The following is a 14,274-nucleotide window of genomic DNA, read 5'->3' as shown; positions in this document are numbered from 1 at the left end:
TTCCACCAGCATTTTTCCCCCAAATACGAGGTGCTTCAGTGGAAAGTACAATTCAGTGAAGAGATTACTCCATCATTACCTCTTCTCAGAATATGACAAGACTCAGCGAATAAGGATATGCTTGTCTCATCGTGCTAGAACTCCATTTCTGAGGCAGTGGAGTGGCTTTTTTCCCCTAAGCAAATGTGAAATGCAGGAAGTGCCGTGCGTCCCTCCAAGTCCTGAAGCCCAGAGTGAGGGGGCCACGTGGGGTTGGCGCTTGTGCAGGCAGAAGCTCTCCACACTGGCCTCTCTTTGGCAGTGAAAGATGCTAGTCTAGGTGGCCTGCACGTTTTACTTGTTTCTCAAATTATCTGCAACAGGTCTTCAGTTTTGGGTAGCTTTTGAGCCGCCCAGACCTTCCTGTAGGAGAAAATAGATTGTGTGTCTTTTGTTTGATTGGAGGGGGGGGGGGGTTGTTCTGTTTTGTTTTTCTAGTCTTGTTTTGGGGTGTTCTAGGTTTGGTTTGGTTTGGTTTGGTTCCGGTTCTAGATAATGTATGTTTCAACTAGCAGACCTTGGTAACAAGCTCTTTTCCTTTTTTTTTCTTTTGTTAAACTAGATCAGTTTAACTTTTTTACTCCAAGTGAAGTGGGCCTTTCTCTCCACCACCCAACTAAAACAAAACAACAAGAATGTCAAGCAAGAAGTGCAGTTCACTTTCCAGTAAATTGTAAATGTATGAGGATCTTTAATGGCCATTTCCTTGCCTTGAAATATGTTGAAACCTGGGCAATGAACAGACAGAACAGAGCCTAGCAAGCAGCAAGTGCCCAGTATAGGTTAATTGTTACGTTGCCGTTGTTACTCCCTGAACTATGCTTACATTGAAAAGGAGCAAAAGAAAGATGAAGGGGGAGAGTATTCTTGCACGTATGAATGCTTCAGATATTCAGCTAATGTCTCAGTAGTGCCTGGCGTTCACAGAGAGAAACCACTGACAGTATTTTTAGGACAGCCTCTAAACTCGTATCAGTGGCTTTCAGTAGCAGGTGTATATCCTGATTCTGTGTTACTCCATCGTGTCTTTCCCAGAGCTCGGTTCACCCTTCTGAATTGGAGAGAAACTAGCAAGGTTCTCACGTGCAGTGTGACAGGGACTCTCCCAATTCATGTGCTGGTTCTTTAAATTTTCCTGTGCAAGGACACATGTTTAAAAATGAAGTGGCAACGAGTAGTCTGTTGAGTTCATCTTCAAGAAACAGATCAAGAAACAGAAAGCCACGATTTCTCTTCCCACAAGAACACAGTAGCACCTTGTGTCCAAGACTTAGCCACCTTCTGTTCTGACCTCTGGATTGGGTGAAGTGGGTAGAAATGGTTTACTGGGCAGCCTACTTCCAAACAAGCTTGCCAATGTGAATTGGAAGTTCTCTGATTCCTCTGAATTAAATATTTGTACATAGTAGTTAAATAAATTATGATCTTGCAGATTTCAAAATGTACATTCATTTCGATTTTTTCAAATCAAGGAGCTCATAAATCAAAAAACTCCATCTATACAGAGTACCCAGTTGATTTTGCATTTATGGAGTCATGAGCTGGTTTATCTGTAGGATGAGATACAGGCCAACACCCAGAACATGGGCTTGTTAACCCCATCAGGCACCTCCCAGACCCTGGCAGGATATTCACTAAAATTTGGAGTCCAGACCGTTTTTAACATTTCCTTCCTGCCTCTCAAGCCCATATTCTCCCAGCCTCTCCCTCTTTTTGTCCCCCAGCCACTCTTATAATAATTAAAGATACCAGGCTGGTTTCTGTCAGCCAGTAGAGAGCTAATTGCCAGCTAAAGAATCATTGATGTGTTTGGGATAAGGCCACTAGAATACTAATTATAGTTGCTTTGTATTAGGAATTTCCAGACTAATATTGTGCTTCTTTGTCTTAAAGAATTGATACAGCTCCAAAAAGGCAGTAATTTATTTCTTTGTTAAAGTCAGACATAGCTCTACTATTTTATGATCCCATGAATCTTAGAGACTTACATTTTTTTCAATATTCAGTTTCAAATTTAACAGTATCATTGGTACGGAAACCCCACTAGTAAGAAGGATATTTAAATAATGCTAAAACTAAATCTCAGCATGGGAAATCATCCGTCCATTCAGCAAATAATCGTTAAGTACTATTTGCCAGGCACTCTTTTAGGTACTAAGGCAGGAATAACAGGGCGAGACAGCCTTTATCCTGGGTACGTCATGTCACCTGAGTGCTTGTGCTCTTGCTGAGTTATGCTCCACACCAGACATTCCCCGTTACATGTCTCAGAACTCACTGTCTCTTGTTTGTGGGCCTGTAGGGGTTGAAGATCTAATCTCTTCCAAGTCTATAATGGTTCTACCTTTTCTTTAAATCTTATTCACACGTTAGTTACTTTCTGTATATACTTTGCAGTTGTATGTTTTGAAATCACATCTGTGCTCCATCCCTTCCAGGGCCAAAGGGAACATAGTGACTCTTTGAAATCACGAGGATGCCATGCACAACAGTCACTTTCACCTGTTTTGTCATCAGTTATATCAAATTATGTCATTCTTAAAGTTGTAAATTACTTTTGCAATTTGAGAGAGTGGAAAGTGAATGGAATATAACACTTTTGAAATGATAGAATTATACTGATGGAGGACATATGTGTGGTTGCCAGGGGTTAGGATTGGGATGGGTAGCACACAGAAGTTTCTTTCTGCTAACAGAACAATTCTGTATCCTGATTGCAGTGGTGATTGCACGAATCTCTACACGTAATAAAATTTCAAAGATGTATGCACCCCCAAAAATATGTGTGTGTGTGTGTAAATATTGGTGAAATCCAAGTAAGTTCTGTAGTTTAGTTAATAGTATTGATCAGTGTCAAATTCCTGGTTTTGGTAATATTCTATGGTCACATAAGATGTTATTATTGGGGGAAATTAGGTGAAGGGCACAGGGGAATTCTCTGTAATATTTTTGCAGCTTCTTGTGGGTCTATAATTATTTCACAATAAAAAGCGCTTTTTTAATGGAAAAGTGTCATATAAGCAGATAAATGTAAAGTTTAGGTGTGATGAGTCTATACACTGGGAATATCTGGCCTTCGATATTGTTGCCTCAGTAACTAGAAATCTCGTGGCTTCACATTAATTGTGAATGACTTAGGCTTTGGACAGAGTTTAGGACATGGTATGCTGCTGTCTTATAAGGAAATACATTCCAGGAAAAGGCTCTGATGTTCTGTAAAAAGGCAAAAAAATGCATCCTGACCTTATGTGTAGCTCTGTTATCTGTTTGTTTATACAAATAACATTTGTATAAATAATTCAAAAACTATTTGCTTTAAACTCCTGCTTACCCACCAGACCTGCTAAACAAGTAGAGGGTAGGAGACTCATTTAATTCTTTTCTTCTCCCCCTTTACGTTCTGTCAGGGTTCTATTTGACAGTCAGAGAAGAAAAGAGAAATACTGTGAACCAGGTCATCCATAGATGGACAACCTTGCTCTAACAGAAGGTTGACTGTATCTTTCACTTACCAAGCTACTCTACCACTTTCTGATATTTTTCTTCCTTCTCTCCACTTCTGTCTTAGGATTCATTGTTGTCCTTCCTTTTCCATCAGCAGGTCTGGTGTGATGGTGTCACTGACATTCTCATGTGTCTTCCCTCCTCCAGCTATCTTAATGACTTGGACCGCGTTGCCGACCCTGCCTACCTGCCTACGCAACAAGATGTGCTCAGAGTTCGAGTCCCCACCACAGGGATCATCGAATACCCCTTTGACTTACAAAGTGTCATTTTCAGGTAGTACTTGAGTCCGTAAAATCCACTTCCCAGCTCTTCTGCCTTGAGCACATTTTGTGAACGCTATGAATATTGAAACCATGTGTAGACTTTAAAACAGTATCACCTTTATAACAATTATTATCATTGGAGACACAAATGAAATAATGTGTCCCTGAAAGAGGAAGCAGAGGAAAGATGTATGGGCAGGTTTCTTATTTCAGGTTAAATCACTGAGAAATCAGTGAATAGTTTCCTGGTGGTTAAAAGTTACTCAAACATTGGTCCAGACTAAAATTGGTTGGGAATCATTTTAACCATGAGGTCAGTGTTTGTACATTGTACAAACTGTATTTTTACATGTAAAACATGTATATGTAAAAACTGTATTTTTACATTTGTATAAAGATATAAATTATCTTATAACCCTATTAATAACAGAAATTACAGGTTGTCAGAAGCTTTCATGTTGTTTCCTCCAGGTCCTCTGGTACCAAAGTAGAATTTTTCAGTAGCAATAAGAATACGGGCTGTTTTGTACTCCTAAAATGAGTTGCCTGAAAAAATTTAAAAATACATGGTTTTGGAAATGGATTGATTAACCTAGTCTAAACTTACATAGGAAAATAGAAAGAAAGTTTATTACTTTCTCCCTTACTGCTGCTATTCTTTCTGGGTAATACTTCAGCTGAAGTAATCTAATTTTTTTTAAGATGAGAAAAAATAAACAAGACTGATGTACTTTCATTTAATCTCTTATTACACAATCACTCAGACTTTTAGTTAGAATACAAACCACATGGTACATGGAGAAATGAGGCCATATGAATATGTCTTTGGGTGCAGAGAGTTGAGTTCCTTGGGAGAGCCATCCATTTAAGACAACTACGTACAATACAGGGTGGTGAAGTGGAAATGAATGTAACTCCTGTGATGTAACTCTGCCATGTGACCCTGATGGGCAGGCCCTCCATCATTCCCTGCAAAGCACTGTGTGTTTCATTCTAATCAATCTCTGCACCTGTGGTTACATCTGGCTGCCATACGCTACTCTAATGGACATAGCCATAAAGAGGGTGACACTTCGGAAATAATTTCTGAGCCTTGTTTTTTTCATCATTAAAATGGTTACATTAGATGATCACCAAGGCTCCCTATAGCTCCAGCATTCTGGATTAAGTTTTGAGTTCATTGCGTTTAGAGATTAATTTGAGACACCAAATTTCCTTCTGCTTATAACCATGTTAGAATATTTTCAGAAAACATAGAGCATTTCATGGAGATTTTCATCTCCTTTTTGCTTTATGATTACTGAAATCTGAAACCAGGTTACTATTACATCTTGGGTTTTTCCCCTACATTTTGGGCACAAGCTTTTAAAGGACATTCTTTGGCACTTCAGTAAAAGTAATGACTTAGGAGAATAATTTCTTGCTACCATCAAAAACATCTCATAGGGTTTAGCATGACAGGGTTTCATGGAATGAGGATTTTATATAAATGAGTATATTATTGATTTGACATCAGAGAAGAGCTAACATTTTAATATTTCTAAAGACCTAAGATTTCTAGTTTTGATGTCTGTAGTTCATAGGTCTCCCTGGATCCATTGTTTTGCCCTCAGAAAACTCTTTCATAGGAAACTTTTCAAAGCGGTCACTGGAAGATTCTTGATTTCTTAGTTTAGGTTTGATCCTTAGCAGTTTTCAACAAACACTTAAAGAGCCCTACTCTCAAACTTTAATACCTAAAACTCTCATTTTCTGAAAATATTTTATCTTGTAAACATTGTGCACATTTTAGTCAAGTTATGGATTCAACTATTTGAAGAAACTTGGATTCATTGCCAAGTTCTGCTAAATATTTTCTATATACACTAGCACTCAAATTAATTGATGCCAGTGTTGATTCCTGAGCACAGAATTGATGTGTAAGAACAAATCCTCGGTATAGTTCAAATGATGGCCTCTTATAGCATCTTGATGTTTTATACATACCACTTCTAGCAGTTTAGCAGGTTGACTTGTGCGTAAGGCTGATTGCACCATGTTACCCAACATGATTGGACTGTCCCAAATTATAGTCAATACTGGAAAGAAAAAACAGCCCCAAAAGCTTACCTTCCTGATGAAGATCAGTGAGGTTTTGTTTGCATTTAGTTGAAGCATTACATACCCATTTTGAAATACATAGCATCTTACATCTTTTAAATGCATTTGTAGTCATTCCTAGCTTCCCTGAGAAATACATGAGGATCTTCATTCTCATTTTATAGGAAAAGAAACTGAAGTCAGTATTTGCCATTAGAGCTGAACACAGATAAAACTCGTTTTGTTTCTGACTCTTCTGTGCTTGATTAAATAAAACAGCCTTTTTCCTTGGCTTGGCACAGGATTTTTTTTTTTTTTTACAAAATTATAATTTTTATACATATCAGGTAAGTTTCTAATAAGTGCAATGAGTTATTACCCAGAATGTCTTGACTTTGATTGTTAGGTAACAGAACATTAGTAGATGTTCAATAAGTGTTAATTGGATTGGTTTTGATGACTATTCTCTTTAGAGAGTAGGTTTCCTAAGTTTGTAAGTAAAGCTATATTTATATTGATATTTTTTATGTGCTATTAATATGAATATTATTAACCTTGCAGAATGGTCGATGTAGGGGGCCAAAGGTCAGAGAGAAGAAAATGGATACACTGCTTTGAAAATGTCACGTCTATCATGTTTCTAGTAGCGCTTAGTGAATACGATCAAGTTCTCGTGGAGTCAGACAATGAGGTGAGTGCTCTGTGGACAGGCAATGGATTCTCACTTTAACATCTGATACAAATAAATGATAGGGTATGGGGTAAGCTGACTTCATTGCTTTCTTAACTACTGATTTGGGAGTTCTTTTAAATAACCCTGTGGTACCATGTGGTATACTCAGAACAGGAAGATGTTTGAGCAGGTCTGTGTGTTCAGGTCTAATTGGACCCTATGTGATACTTTTAACACTACAGCAGAGGCTCTGAAAATGAAAATAACAAGGAAATCCCTAGGCTAATTGTCACGTTATTTTATAGCCTTCTTCCTATAGGATGGAGTTGGGAGTGTTGGAGTGAGTCAACCTGTTTTGTTCTGTTTTCATTTTGTTTAAATTGTTGTTTGTATGAGGGGTGGGTCCCAAAGAGTGTTCAAAACCTCTCTTGGCAAATGTGAATGACTTTGCATCAGTTTGTTGTGGAGCCAAGAAGTGTCCTAGTGATGTGGCCTTTCTGCTCTTATAGAATTCTGTAGGCTACTGCATAGCTTTGTCTCTACTAAGCACTGGGTGATTGAAAACGCATCCTTGATACGCCTGTCTGGAGAACTGATTCAGTGTTGCCATCTCCTCCCTATTGCATGAAATCCTAACAAGTATAAATATGGGTTTTTAGGACGATAAAGGCTCCATGGTGAGTCAGAGTTGATTGGGGAGGATGATTAAGGGGCACAGAAAACCGTGACTTTGATCTGGAGTTCGGTGTGTATTGGGAGAAGACACCACTGTTATACTGTTAGAGTTTGCAGACTGACATGCCAATAGTAGATATTAAATTTCCTCCTAATAAGGTAGAAAATAAAGAGAAGGAAGTGAGTATCCCCAATAGCTGATTAAAATAAGATCTGGCATATTAAAATGTACTTCTAATTTTGTACAGTTTTTTTTGGGTACATAAGAATTCTGGGGGCTTCCCTGGTGGCGCAGTGGTTGAGAGTCTGCCTGCCGATGCAGGGGACACGGGTTCGTGCCCCGGTCCGGGAAGATCCCATATGCCGCGGAGCGGTGAGCCCGTGAGCCATGGCCGCTGAGCCTGTGCGTCCTGAGCCTGTGCTCCGCAGCGGGAGAGGCCACAACTGTGAGAGGCCCGCCGCGTAACGCAAAAAAAAAAAAAAAAAAAAGAATTCTGGCTTCTTGGTCCTTTTAAATATTTTTCTGCAGGTATTAATATCTCTTAAAATACATATCAGGTCCTACATAGCATTTTTTTTTGTATGTAGGATTGATGAAGAGTTATGAACCAATATCCCATATAGAGCTGAGTTACCTATTCGTACATTTCATATGTGTCCTGGGTTACAAGTATATGGGCTTTTGAACTGATCAGAGTTCTTTTTTGTTGTTGTTCATGTATATCTTGCTATTTAAGGGACTTCTTTTTAACAATGAGGTTTATCAGCCATTTGCCCTCTGTAGCCGTAATGCAAAGTGCCTGAAAAGCATGCTAAGATATATGAGAATCAGTTATCACACTTTGAGTTAAGCAGTTACCATCAGAATTTGAGCTATGATATCTCTATACGTATTTTTATTTTTATATCTGTTAGTTGTTCCATAATCTTTGGGTATAGCATTTTAAACATACTACATATCTTGGAAGCATATGACAACATTTTTTATTTCTTTGAATGTTGAATCAAGACAAAAAATATTTTGAGCGCTCATCTACTATATGCTGGATACCAGGGTATCTAAAGAGATACAGAAATGGAAAAAAAAAAATCAACATTGTCCTAAAGGACCTCATAAAAGAGGGATGCTTTTGTCAAAATAGAGAGTCCGAGAGAAGGAAGGCCTTAGTTATAAAGGTCATCGTTTCTTTTCTTTAGTTTGCTGTCCAGTGAAATAAAATTTAAGACATTTTCAACTGCACAGAAGATGTAAGACGCATGCATAATTTTCTTTCTTATGTCACTGTTTACATATAGCTAGAGGAAAACAAGTGTTTATCAATACACATTTTATATGAGATAAATGCATTCTATTTATAAAGAAATATATTTTGTGATTTAATGCTAATCAGTTTATCACTTTAAAATTTGCAACTCATCAGCTAATTCTAGCACATAAATCCAGTTAAAGTTTCCACAGAATGAAAGTTTCCACAGTAACTCGCCATTCAATGTATAAGCAGTTCACACATCTAAAAATACATCAATTTCTTTGATTCCTGTGGTGGTGCCTTATGCTACAAATGAAAGTAATAACTCTATTATTGTTCATTAGGACTCCCTAACCACTTGTGAATATTTTTAAAGCCTACCTTGTAATTTTATGGTGTTCTTTTCAGATACCAGGCAAGTCAAGCCTGATGGTAGTATTGGAGATGATCTTAAACATAATAAGAAAAAAATGCTGCTCATTAATTTCTTCATCCATGTTAGCCATAGTCATCACTGTTGGTAATTAGGAAACACTGTCAAAAGTATTTTTTAATGTCAAGATGTAGTCCATTATTCTTTTTTCTTTTCCTGTTATAGTAATATATGAAAATGTCATTGCCTCTCTACTTTCTTAAATCATTAAAAAAACTCAGAACTATAGAATTCTACTTTCCCCACATTTTCAGGGTTTGGTGAGACAAAGCTGGAATAGACTCCTAAAACATTTTGTTCTTGGTTTTGAAATCTGATGTTCATAACTTCAATCCAAAGCAGACTTTGTTGTACTTCCCTTGATATATATTCGTGAGAAAAACCTGGAAATGGATACTGACAATCTCCCTTTTATCTTGGGGAACTGTGGAAAATACATTGCAGACCACAAGCCAAAGCAGCTAAGGGAAGTATTTTATTTTAGATTATTGCTTTGGCTTTTATTATGTATTAATCTTCAAATTTTTAATGTAGATGTGCTCTTGTCTGTCTAGATTCTCAGCCTCCCAAGAGTTTGGGGAATGAATTTCTTTCTTTATTTTTTTTCCTCCAAAGAAGGAAATATGTTATCAAATAGTGGGTGAACATAATCAGGGTTGTAGAGCTGTGTTGATTTACATATTCCTTTTGTGCTGTCTTGGTTTCCCTTTGATAGTACACCAGCACGGAGCCAGTTACTCTGCTGTAATTCTTTCACGCGTACATTATTTCCGTACCCCTGAAAGCCCAGAGCACACAATAAGGCATTCAGATGACATATTTCAGGTCATCAGTGTGTATCCAGATTCTGTCTTTTTAGTCCTTGGTTTTTGTGGTTCTCTGTTACATGAGTATCTGAGCACTAATACAGACTTGTTTCTCAGATATTGACTCAGGGACTGTCTTACAGACCAAGCTTTTTATAGAATCCCAAAGACTTAGGCCCCTTTTCTCCGATGCTTCCTTTTTGAATGTATGCTTCTAACTTACATTAATTCTTTTGAAATGGTCACAACCAATTAGGTTTTAGTTTTATTAAAATATCGAGATAGTTCCCTGTACCCCAGGTCCTCCTTTGAACCAAGATGGATTCCCATAAACAGTTATCCTTCAAATCTGATTCTTGGAGTTGCTCAATTGATTTTAAAAAGAATAGTAAAAGGAGAGAGTAGACATTTATAATACCTTAGCACTTTATGCCTATTCAAAACTTGCTTAAACCATTAAGCATTACTTATTTGAATCTCACCAGCTGACCTCCCGTGAAGTGAGATCAGGTTTGCTGAGGATACAAGAATGGAGAGATTAAGGCCCATGGCCCCGGTCACTCAGGGCCCCCATTCCTCCCTTTCTAGACCAGCTTTCTTTCCCCTGTCTTCCAGAAGTTAGGGATAAACTGAGAGGCAAAGCAAGAGGAACTGTTAAAGGTGGCCAAGAACATAGAGGTAGAATGAAAATCCTGACCCTGAAGGAGTTGAAACACCTCTTCTCCACCTCTAAACTCTTGTTATGCTCACATGAGAACAGCCAGAGATCCTTTACCAGTAATTGAACTATCTTAAAACAAATAATCTAAAATATGCATGTCCTTCAGATATTTCTCCTCTACTAAGTTTTAAAATGAAGCCATCTTGAAGTTATTCAGCTGCAACCAGAGTCTGAGCATTTTCTTTAAAAGTATGAAATATGTACTTTGTTCTGCTCTAAAAACTTGAAGTGAAGTTTGGGAATTTTTTTTTCAGATAAAATTCAGCTCTAGGGGGAGGAAACTGACTAAAAATTGAGGAGAAGAAATTTGAACTCCAGAAGTAAGAGCTTAGGTTAAGATATCCCGTCTCAATGGGATTGGTTCTAGCCCTCCTTTATCCACTCTTCATCAAATTATGAAATCAGAAACTACATCTTGCCCCTCAGTCTTTAGTATACGACTCAGAGTCATGACCTGATTAACAAGAATATTCCTGAAAGGCGCCCTACTTTTTTTATATTTAACCCCTTTCCCATTTCCTCATTCCTTTGTTCGTTTTCAGCCACTTGTTTCTTTTGTAAACTCCTTCCCACACCCTTTTCATCAGCTGGCATGTCTGTTTGCTCATTATTTTACTCCTCCTCAATTGCTTTGTTCTCAATGCTTGAAGGAAGCCAGAAGGAAGTATTCCGATCACCATTTATGAGTCTGAACCAGAGACCTGCACTTAGTGCTGGTAAGCGTGTGGGGAAGCAGACACACAGGGACACCTTTTGTGTGAATGTATATTGGAAATCTTTTAAAGACTATATGGAACCCATATTAGTGTAATCTATGCAATAGTTTTTTTTTAAGATGAATTATATGAAAAAGATTGCAAAGTAGTATATTTGGTATAGTCTGATTTCTGTAATCACAACAAATTACATATATATAATTATTATAGGGAAGGTTATTAGCACACCCACCCACCCCAAAAAAAAGAAAATGGAAGATTTTCTACCAAGACCAAAGTGTAAAGCGTGATTGTCATTGTTGCTAGGTGATGGCATTACAAATACGTGAAATGATAATTTTTTTAAGTAAAATAAAGTAACACTTCAGACTGGAACTTTAGCTCTGCTGTTTACCAACTTTGTCCCTTTTTCTTTTGAATTTTCCATCTTTTTTTTTTTACTGATTTGTGGGAGTTCCTTACACTCTTGGATGTGAACCTTTGGTCATGTGTACTGCAAACATCTTCTTCCACTTTGTAGCTCGCCATTTATTCTCTTAATGGTGCCTTTTGATATACAGAAGTTTTAAATTTTAATATAACAGAAATCTATCAGATTTTTCCTTTATATTATATGCCTCCGTGTGTGTGTATGTGTGTGCATGTGTGTGTGTGTACATAATCACATACATACAGTAGGATAAAATAAATCACCTGAAAAACCTGGATGAAAGGACAGTAAGGATTGGAGAGTAAGATAAGAATTAAAATACAGATCAGGCAATCAGGTACCTTTCCTAGTGGTAGTCCATAGATTTAGTCAAGCGTCTCTTAGCAACCAATAAAAGGAAGTAACCATGGTCTGTTACAAGGTTCACTGTGTCTATATAAAAAGAAAAAGTTAGCTTCTCCTGGTACTGGGCCCTCCAAGTGGCTATTCCCTCAACTTTGTACAGAGATGCTGCAGGAGGTAGTAAGTTATATCCATGATGGTTCCCCTCCAGGAAGCCAAATATCAGAATCACGAGGCCTGTTTCTTAAGCTTCCTTCAGTGTAAGTTGGTGCCATAGTATCAAAGTTTGTGATGGGCCAGTAACATGCGGTCTAAACCCACAGCTTGATGTAAGAATAAAACTGAGAATAGCTAGGGAAGTGGATTTTGTTTACCTTTGTTTTTATAAACTATTTCAGTGATACAGGAGACTATAAAATTATAGAGAACTTGAAATTTTTGACATATTTGCTTTAAATCTTTATTTTCACAGAAATAAAATGGTATAGATACAATCCAAGTCCTTGTGTAAACTTCCCTGATTCCTTTCTCTCCCTCCCCAGGAGAAGCTACTGGCCTCAAGTTAACATTTATCATTCCTAAGCATATTTTTTTCATGTTTTTACTATATATGTGTTGATAAGGGATATGTAATATTGGATTTTAAATAGTATGCATGATTATAAATTTTATTATTATAAAATGATTTTATTTTGCATTTTGTCCTTTTTTTAAATTCAACATTGTTTTAGAGATTTTTTTCATGTTGCAACACATGGCTCTAATTCATTTATTTACATCACCGTCTCATTCCATTATGTGAATATGCCCTACCATGTTTCATCTCAGCCAGCCAGGTTGTTTGTAATATGGATCACCTTTTCCTACCCTTGCCTGTTCTCTCCCTCACCCCAGTCCCCAGTGGAGTTGTCTCTTTTTTCAGTTGATACATACGCAGTTTTAAGTAGTCTGGTTATTGCTGTTTGCTGGTTATACATATAGAACTTATTGGTGTGTGGTTTGTCTTTTCACTTTATCTTATAGAGAGTTTTAATCTTAATGTGCTCAGCTCACTCATTGCCTTTATTGGTTGTATTATTGTATTTTCTTCAGGAATTACTTTTATTCCATAGAATATGAAGATACATCCCATATTTTCTATTAAAACTTACAAGGTTTTTGCCTTTCCTAGGTTTTTTATACACCTGTAATTGATTTCTGCGTGTGATAGGAAGTAAAGATTTAATATATTCTTACCATATTTCTGTTCAGTTGATCCAATACCATGTATTGAATAATAAATCCGTCATCCATCTCCACTGATGTTTTCTTACCTTTTTAATTATGAAAGATATATGAAAAGTACACAAATACAAAAAACGTGCAGAGCATTGGTTTATCACAAAAGCATCTGTGCGTCCAAAACCCCTGTCAAGAAATGGAACATTGTAAGACCACTGAAGCCCTGCTAATGCCCCTCCCCCAGCAGGTAACCACAGTTCTGTAAGGTAATCACTTCTTTGCTTCTCTCTTTAGTTTTAATGCTTAACTATGCATTCCTGAACACTAGTTTTTACTAGTGTTTAACTGTTACACAAAGGGAATCAAATAGTGTGTTTTTTGACCTTTAAAAGCAGTATGCTATTTATATAAACTTTGGCATCTGGCTTCTTTTGCTCAGTGTTACGTTTGTAAGGTATATATATTTTACATAACTCATTCATTTACATTGCCATATAGTATTCTGTTGCCTAAAAATACCACAATTTGTTTATCCATTTTACTAAGTATAGACTTTTCATGTATTTCCAGTATGGGAATATTACAAATAACATTTCCGTGAATATTCATGTAAAGATCCCTTGATGTACCTGGCTTTACATTTCTGTTGGCTGTATACCTAGGAGTAGAATTGCGGGCACATAGGGGATACATATCTTCAGCTTTAGTAGATAAGGTGAAAGTATTTTCCAAAGTGAATGAACCAATTTACAGTCCTGCCAGCCATGTCAGAAAGTTCCTGTCACTTCCCATCTTTGCCAACCCGTGGTATTGTCAGTCTTTGTCATGTTAGCTCTTTTGGTGGCTAGAGAGCCGAGCTGCAGGTGCCTGTTTCCTTGGGCATACCCTCACTCCCAGTGCATAGCCTAGGACAAAGCAGTTATGGTTCACTAGAGCCTCATCCCCTGAAGCCTCTCAGCTGCCATCTCCAGAATCAGCAAATACCTCCATGGGAAAGTGGCCCCAAAGCCTGGGCTCACTTCTCCAGACTTGGCCTTCCCCAAATTCTGACCTGGTATTTCTTCACTACTGTTTAGCACTCCAAGACTTTAAGCAGATATATTTTTTTATTTTGTTAGC

The 14,274-nt window shown here is 37.4% G+C and overlaps 1 protein-coding gene across 1 annotated transcript in view; it reads left to right on the top strand.

Moving 5' to 3' along the window:
- GNAQ (G protein subunit alpha q) overlaps window positions 1-14,274 on the top strand; it is a 295,452-nt gene that overhangs the window by 219,779 nt on the left and 61,399 nt on the right. The window contains exons 4-5 of the mRNA XM_081236842.1: window positions 3,691-3,819; window positions 6,450-6,579. Coding sequence (XP_081092968.1) covers window positions 3,691-3,819; window positions 6,450-6,579 — 259 coding nt within the window. The remainder of the gene's footprint in view (window positions 1-3,690; window positions 3,820-6,449; window positions 6,580-14,274) is intronic.

This window comes from Mesoplodon bidens (assembly GCF_964165515.1).
Source record: "Mesoplodon bidens genome assembly, chromosome: 6".
Lineage (NCBI taxonomy): Eukaryota > Metazoa > Chordata > Mammalia > Artiodactyla > Ziphiidae > Mesoplodon > Mesoplodon bidens.
Note: the sequence above shows the minus strand (reverse complement) of the source record. Positions and strands in the feature narration are given on the sequence as shown.